Source organism: Loa loa, assembly GCF_000183805.2.
Source record: "Loa loa unplaced genomic scaffold supercont3.117, whole genome shotgun sequence".
NCBI classification, from domain to species: domain Eukaryota; kingdom Metazoa; phylum Nematoda; class Chromadorea; order Rhabditida; family Onchocercidae; genus Loa; species Loa loa.
Window position 1 is genome coordinate 24,643 of NW_018108297.1, and position 9,026 is coordinate 33,668.

Below are 9,026 nucleotides of genomic sequence, written 5' to 3' on the forward strand. Positions count from 1 at the left end.
ACACACACACACACACACACACACACACACACACACACACACACACACACACACACACACACATTCCACAACAGCAACTGTTCCACGAATGAACATTCCTTAGCTTTACAATTTGAGCTTAAAATTTTTAAAACGGAATTCCTTACCGACAAGCTACCATACGTATGATAAAATGCCAACATATCTAAAAGTTTTATAATAATTTTGTTAGCACGATGGCACTACAACAATAGGAAAGATGATAAATTGCAGGTGGTATGAGATAGAAATATGAATTAATCGGATATTGAATCTTTCATTTAAAAATGATCGTATTAGTTGATTTGATTAATGCAAAATGATTGATTTAAAGATATTGAAGATATTAAGATACCAGATTTAATAATTTAGTTTTCCAATACGCAAATATGATAATAACTGTACGTACTATTAATAATACACAATTAAACATTTCAATAATTCATTAAAATTTTTGTTATTTATGTTAACTAATAGTTGGTGGCATACAAATACGGCATAAAATTTAGATATAATTATCAAGGTGATAAAATTCAGAAATAAAAAACCAAATAATATCTCCTCGTCATTTGTTGCAAACTACTAATGGCGGTATCTTTTTCCGATCAAAAAATACTTCCGTTCCCTTATATCTTTCCTCTCCTAGCACAAAATTTGAATATATGAAAAGAAAAAGAGTAAATAAAAAGATTCGGATAAAATTATAAATTCTTCCAAATTGACATTCTTATTGCCAATCATAATTGATAAATCATTACCGGTCGTTCACATGAGGGGTAGTTATTATTATCAATTACTTCACTTCGTGTTTTCTTCGTACACTATTGAGTAGTTCTGTATTCAACTATATATTCTTAGGTGAAGTAAAAACAAAAAGAAAAAAGAAAACTTGATCTAATAAACAATAATATACAGACCTATGAAACGCAACGTAGTCATTTGTCTCCTATAAACTATAAATCAAATCAATTAAGCTGGAGCTTATTTTACAATTATTAATGAGAGTATATAATGTCCCGAAATCAAGAATAGTCATGTTATTTAGTTCAGTTTGTCTTCCGTACTTTCCCGAAAAAGACTGGTAGATCGATGACAGTGATCTAAGATCATTTAGCTATCAGTAATTCCGTTTCATAACAATATATTAATGTCTAACTAGTACAATTTCCATATCACTATCATAATAAGATGCGGAAGGTATTTTGCTGTAGTGTTTTTTGACTTCAAAAAATTTAAGCACAATTTAATTATTAATTATAATTCCATAAAATAAACACAATGTTAAACACAGTGTAGTGTGCTTATGATTATATACCATTTCTGATTTTTAAGAATGAAGCTGGTAAAATTTCAAATTTTATATGCTAAAATCAAGTACAATGTAGTAATCATTAATATCAAAATAATCGAAAATAAAAATAGAGGAAAAAAAGATTCAAATAATAATAATAATAAAGATTAAAGAGATAAAAGTGACACTAAACACATTCATCACCTTTCTTTCCTTATCACTATTTTTTTTTCTTTTTTTTTTTTTTGTATATAAAATCTTCGGTGGTAACAATAAATATATTATTTAAATGATTTGTTCACCTTTTCTTCTAAAACAGTTAAATTGAGGATTCACTATCATTTACATCAATAAGATCCACTACGATGTTTATTTTTACAATCGTTGAAGTTAAAATTGCAGAATTTACGGAAGAAATTCTAATGTAAAAACTCAAACGAAGACTTACCACTTTGTTAATCTCCTCCGTGGCACATAACCAATTCATAATTTTTAATCGTGTTTCTAGATCAAGCCTATTCGATATCTCATTTCGATCAATTGCCTTAAAAAATTTCATATGACTAGAAATGTTGTAAAAGATATACCGAATATATACATTCATTAAATATAAGTACATAATTCAGACAACGAAATTATCATTCATTTGATCTGTTTCGGTGCAATTTTTGGAATTTGGCACCATTTCAACCAAGAATATTTCTATTGACATTTTAAGCCGAAAATTATCGTTTCGTAAAACAAGAACTGGCCAAATTAACAAATCCGCACTCGAGAGAACAACAGCATTTAAAGTATTCTAATCTCACCAAAAAATGGCTGCATTTCAGTTTCAGGATCTAGCACTGATTGTAGTACATAATTGTATTGCTGTACATGATTTTTAATAAAGTAAAACATTTGTTTTTCTTTTATGCATCTTCCGTCAAATAATCGATTAGATGTCGTCAACGAATCGGTGTCATATCAGCTCTTATATCAATGATATTTTCTTTCATTCATGTGTTATCCGTCGATAAATTCATTTAATCTCTTTCATACAAAGCCTTATGAACGAAAACTTTCAGAAATATAAGTATTAATTCGTCCCGCAAAACCACTGCTGTTAATCCATCTCAAATGGCAATGGTAAAGTTGAGATAGTATCAGAAGTGGGAAAAAGCAAACTGTTTAATTGACATTACTTGATATCGGTGTAATGTCAATTGAAAAGTGTGATGTTCGAAGACTGACAGTTCGGATAAATGTCTATTCAAAAGTCAATTTCAGTAATTGTGATGAATCATGTTAATTATTTTCCCTATAATTACTTGTGTTTCTTTCTTTTTTTTCTTTTTTTTTTTGCTATCTATATGCTAAAAATGTGTTGCGCATCACATTTTTAATTTAAGGATTACTTATTTGTATATCCATGCTATGCAAAGCAGCTGATTTGATAACTTTTTAGATATAAGAAAAAAGATAAGTTGCACATGTAGTAATCTCACATGAATAGAAAAACATCCGATTATCATTAGTAAATTCATTGCTAATTAATTCAACTAGCATGAAATCGTAAATAAGGTTTAAATAAAGACATAAAAATTGTAGTGTCCGTCAGTAAGGGGTACTGTACCACAAATGAGTAATGCAGTTTAATGACCAGTCAGCTGAACTTGCAAATTTAACAGTAAAGTGTAAAATCCTTATGACATTTATTTCGCTCTCCGTGAAGAGTGTAAACCTCTAACGATATTGTAAACAACCAACTTTTGAAGGATTCCTTACTGCTACGATATATTTTGTACAGAAACTCCTCTAATTATGGAGTTTGATTTTTATTTCCATTTCGAGAAAATTATAATTGAAATGAAATTCAGCAATGCTAAATGAAATAATGTAAAGTGCATTAATTATACTATCGGAATAATCAGATCATCCGCTACAACGTGTCTATCGATAATGGTGCAAGCTGCACACTAGGCATGGACATGTATTAGCTTTTCGAAATAGACTCATGTTACTAAGCCATTCTGTTCGGTCCAGCAGATGGTTGGGTAATCGGTCGTTCGGGACCGTATGCATGATTTTCGGCGATAAAAATATGACATTACATTTCCGGCCTACTTGAATACCCTCAAACAGATGTTCCATGATGTATTGTAATTATCACAGTGATGTCACTCAACCTGTGACAACGTAATCATGTTTTACTTAAAAATAAATCATGTACCTATCTATGATAGGAACTACTAAGGATTACCAAGTCTCCTTTTACTTGAGTGTTTACAATCACTTGTCATCATCAAAATAGGTTTAAATAAGCATCATAGAAATCAGTTATGATTTTAAACTGTATTCTTTTCAAATATTTATTTTAAGACTATCAAGGTACTTTGTGAAAATTGAAATTAACAAAGTAAGCAGTTTTGATTTAAATAATATGATTAACATAGCTAAAGACAAATCATTCCTTTTAATTTTTGTACCCCATAAATACGTACAATAGCTTAATTTTACCTGTAAAAGGGTATCAAAAATACTGATGTTTGTTGAGGTAGTAGATGAGGTAGGAGCATCCGACGTAGGTATCCCGTCACTGCTACTTGTACCAGAATCTCGATGATTTTCATTTTCATAATCCATCCAATTATTAACCGACGAATTCCAATTTAATGTCTGCAAAAATTTTAATTAGAAAAATATCTTGTAACATGTTGATCGCAAACGGATCAGGAATTATTCGCTAATATTTTCAAAATTTCCTCATGTTTGTAGCTTGTAGACTGAATTAAAATATGTAAGGCAATGTAATTTCGAAAGTTTCCAATGGTTTCCTTCTAATTTTGATATTCGAAAAAGACTTCTGTCAACTCTTTCTGCCTTTACAAAAGTATCGCTTTATGAAATTTTAAAGAAGAGAAAAGAAAAAAAAGGAAAAATTTTATTAGAGTCAAACCAATTCTTCTGCATGTGAATGAAAACGTTGTCATGTGAAAGTCGCCTTCCAAAATTTGAGGACGATTTCATCGAATTGCTATACAGAGGTTCTGATGGCAATTTTCAGAACATCAATGAACATTTTGTGAATAGAATGAAATTAATTGTACAAAGAAAAAGTGAGACAAATGCAATGTATTACACACCTGCACACCACTAACTGCAACATTAGCATTTTCTGAGGCGGTATTGTCATTGTTATCCATTTTTCGTTTCGTTTGAAAAACCGCTTTGGCAATTTCAATGCCACTTTTCTGTTCAGCACCTGAAATTTCTTCTCATGTCCATTAATTTAAATTTTCAATCGGAATATAAAAGTGAACTGTTAGGACCATTTTTTTAATTCAATTTCTAATTCAATAAAGTAAACAAAATTCATAGGATTGCAAGCCAAAAATATGACTACAGAATGAGGTTAAATTTTGATATTTTAAAGGGAATCAATAAATAGCAGGAATAATGAAAGGAATAATTAATGCAAATAATGATAGTCTATGAAGGTTACATCATGGGAACTAGTCATATATATGAAAGGCTTGTTGTCAATGATAATTGCTACTTTTTCAGTAAACAAAGAGACTAATCTGGAACAAATTAATCAAGCTGCAAAGTATAAAGCTTGGTCTTTATTAAAATTTAACTTTAGTCTTATAAGAAATCCATCTTAACGACCCTATGCTAACTCAATTAGTAGATTGGAAAAGTCATTAATTGGAAAAGTCCCTTAGACAAATTTAATAAAAGCTTAAATAACTGAAAAACATACACAATTTTTAGCAATGCCAACAAACTATGAACATTTCGTGCCTTTCAAAAAAAGAAAAATGATTATAGGGCCACATATATCTATTTTCAGCTATCGACCCGATCAGAAAGTTGGCCACAGAATTCAATGTTTTTTTCACAGCTCCTATCTAATTCCATCACAGTTCATTCCTTACTTCCTCTTATACCCTCCAAATCTCATCCAACTATGTATTCATTCTATTATGAATTCGAGTTCAAAATCAGGTGCAATTTCCACTTTTTCTTTTGAAGTAACCGCGTTAAATGCGCTATTTGATAAATGTACCATTTTCCAACGGTCAAAAGAACTCACTTATTTAACTTCAACTAGAGTGCATTTCGTTTCATGATATAGGTAGTCAATGCATACATCATCCAACTGCGCTTATAAAATTTGAAGAAATAAAAAGTGCTTTCGAACTATCAAGGAAAAAAAAAAGGGACTCAATATTTTTAGTAAAAACATCATAACTAGAAATATAAAAAAGGAAAGGAGAGAAATACAAAATGGAATGAATTATCGTTTCTTTATTGACTGCAAACACAAAATCAAGTTACAACAATGGTATTTTAGCTGACAGATAGATATGTAACGTCATGAACAATTAATTGATTAATTAATTGTCGCATACGGTTGGGAAAGAAAGATGAAACTTAGTAGTGACAGAACTTGATGGTGACAAATTATGTCCTTCCTTTTTACCCCCAAATAAAAGTCTTTTAAAAATTAAAGAAAAAAGACTTTTCCAATAGTTTGACTAAGTCAATTTCGTATCGTACCTTTACTTCTGTACCATCAAAATTTGATCGGTTGAGCTAAATCTAACATTAAACTTTAAAGCTTCGGAAAACGTAAAATGGAACATTAACAATGAGAACTCAAAATAAAACATTGACTAAGGAAAGAAGCTGATTGAATTTATCAGGATTACTTGGACTATTTTCTTCTAACCTGTTGAAACGAATCTTCCAAATGTTCAGGCTTATGGTACTAACTACTATAACCGTTCCTACTAAATCAACTTACTAATACTTAGAGTCTAACCAATATGCGACAATGCCTTTATGAGTTGTACAAAGCTTTTAGGACATCTATCTTCTACTGTACTGCAATATTGTCAACTGTTGCCGGTTCTAACGTTCTGTTGAAATAATTTGACTGAATTTTTCAGGAAAATTTTAGCTTATTATTTGACCAATGTCTTAATGAAATAATAATGACGCAATATGCATATACTCTTACTACAACTTAAAAATAGGCTATTCAGAATGTAAGTTTCAAAGACCGGACAATTAATGAGGAAAACTCAGTCTTTCTTGCAAGCGATAATGAGCTTTTTTTTTTAAAAAAACGAAAAAATTGAAAAGATGACTGAAAATTAATTTTAGGAAAATGAGTTTACGAAGTAGTGAATTGTTCATATTAAGGAAATTAGTGGAATTTCCGAAAAAACTATCAGAAATTACGAAAAGAAAACATTGATGGTAAGTAAAATAAAATTAATTAAATTGGAAACAAATGAAACATTATATAAATTTGAATTGAATAATGCCGATAAGTGTATTTTGTCATTTACAACTTTAACAGGCAATCAACTCGAGCAGACAGACAGATCGAGAATTGAAGTCATTTGATGAGAAGGTTGGGGGACAATGTTCGAAACTGAGATATTTCAATCTAAAATTTCGATCAATAATACTATTAAGGTAAGTGAGAATGAAACACGATCATATCCCATCTCAATCATTTATATAATTTGTTTAGTGAAGTTGCAAAAAAAGAAAAAACTCTTTAAGAATGAAAAAAGTTCAAAATGTTTATGAAATGTGATCTGGGAACGGTAGCAATTGTATGGTTACCTGATCGTATCGTTCAAGTGGTAAACGTTGATAATGGTGAACAGAACCGTACACATACACACATACATATACACGCATACAGACATACACAACCATACATACATCTTCTGTGCATGTACACACACCCACCCACACAGACACAGACACACGCATACACACACACATATATATACCTACGTACAGCAATGGAATAATGGTCGACCGACCGACCAATTGTGGGAGAAGAAGGAATCGATAAATTGTCAAACGCCTTTGGAAGAATAACGAAAAAATTGTTTAAAATCAAATGAATGTATTATCTATGAAAATGTCTGAATCATTGATAATAACGTGACCATAATCATTTTGATGTAAGTGAATCAGTCGTTGATTTTTTTGAAATTTTTTGAATTCAAATTGAAAAGTTCTATTTTTCCCTTGATTTTTTTTCTTATAAAACTATAAACGTCCTATAACAAGCGTACCCGAGGATGTTTAATGCAGAATGATAACAGATTAGAGAAATCCAGAAAATACTAGAAAATTCATTTTATACCAAAGTACAGAACGCTTTCCGGAATATCCTGAAAGTTGTTGAAATGGATCCGACAGACTATGCATTCTAAAAGTTTTTCGATTCTAAATATATATATATATATATATATATATGTATATGTGTATACATATATATACACATAAAATTGGATATTGCTTGTTCATATTCAGATTTAGTAATGATGCAAAGAGTGGGAATTGAAAAAGCATTGAATTAAATAGTAAATGAAATCACTATATATTTAAAACGAAATGAATAGCAAATGAAAAAGTTTTAGTTGAGAAATGCGCTTGTCAGCCATTCATTGAGACATTGTGTAGACTTGTGTCATATCAATTCGAAATAGCCCTTATTCAATTGTTTTATGATGAAAGATGGGGACAAGTAAAATGAATTAAGTGACATTAGTTGACAAATGACAAGAATTAAACTAATTTAAATCATAGTGACATTATTTGGAAAAAAAGGGGGGAAAAGAATGGAAAAGAAAGCATAATAGTATGTTGTGTAGTGTTACTGAAGTACATCAATCAAAAATTCTCTTTAGCATTTCGAAAAATAAAAAGAAAAGAAAGGAAAAAGTTTACAATTGTTAAAAGATGATAAGGGCTTATTATTCAAGTAATAATAGTAACAAACGTAAATGGAATATAAGTTAATGTATTTATCTTTAGATGAGGAAAGAGGGAAGAAATTTTCCATCCTTTTTTCTCCGTAAGGAAATTATTAAAAATAAAATTGAAATATTTAAAGATGAAGGAAAAAACAAATAAATAAACATTAATGGTAAGAAAAGGAAATTCATTCATGAAAAAGTCAATAGAATTAGTTGAGCAACTGATCCATTTCAATGATGAGATCAGCGCATGTCACCAACGTGATCAAAGATAACTAGCCGAAAACAAATTTCATCACATCTATCAAACTATGGTTTTGGCCAGCAACAACTGCCAATCTAATCTCTTCACGTGTATTGCGTAGAATGGTTGAGAGTAAATTTCGTATATTTTGGTACTATTTACTTTTTATTATATAGGTAAAGCATGTGATTATAATAAAGGAAAATTATGATTAAGATATCAAATTTCAAAAATCTCAAAGAATTACAGTTATTCTTCGCTTTTTGGAACAGAAAAACAAGAAGCATACACTGGTTGATTGATTGAGTATATCATTTCATATAGAATTTCATTTCCTTTTCCCGCTTAGAAAATATGACGACAAATTGGATTTATGATAAATAGTTTAACGTCAGAATATCATAAATCAGTGCTGCATTATAATTGAAAAGCAAATTTCTGCAAGTTTTATTGTTTAAAAACGATAATTAAAATTACGAATAGTGAAAATCATTTACCGTCAGCAATAAAATTAAGCTCTTCAAGAGCTAAATTGAGCATTCGATTAGCTTCCTCCAAGTTACCCTTATTCATTGTCACCCGTTTGTTCGAAAGGAAAAGAAAAACACGCTGCAAAATAAACATTTAATTATTATTATTACACAGAAGAAAAAAAAACAAAGACAAAACATAAGAGAATGTTTCGACTGAATGTTAA

General features: G+C 29.9%; 2 protein-coding genes across 2 annotated transcripts; one reads left to right on the forward strand and one right to left on the reverse strand.

Moving 5' to 3' along the window:
- Positions 1-1,628: 1,628 nt before the first annotated feature.
- LOAG_10147 (hypothetical protein) lies at positions 1,629-4,811 on the reverse strand (the record flags this gene model as incomplete). The annotated part of the gene is made up of 4 exons (XM_020448102.1): positions 1,629-1,853; positions 3,809-3,967; positions 4,435-4,553; positions 4,805-4,811. The coding sequence occupies 4 exons, from the start codon at positions 4,809-4,811 to the stop codon at positions 1,629-1,631; spliced, it is 510 nt and encodes a 169-aa protein (XP_020301725.1).
- Positions 4,812-6,888: 2,077 nt separating this feature from the next.
- LOAG_10148 (hypothetical protein) lies at positions 6,889-7,128 on the forward strand (the record flags this gene model as incomplete). The annotated part of the gene is made up of 1 exon (XM_003145675.1): positions 6,889-7,128. The coding sequence occupies one exon, from the start codon at positions 6,889-6,891 to the stop codon at positions 7,126-7,128; it is 240 nt and encodes a 79-aa protein (XP_003145723.1).
- Positions 7,129-9,026: the final 1,898 nt, after the last annotated feature.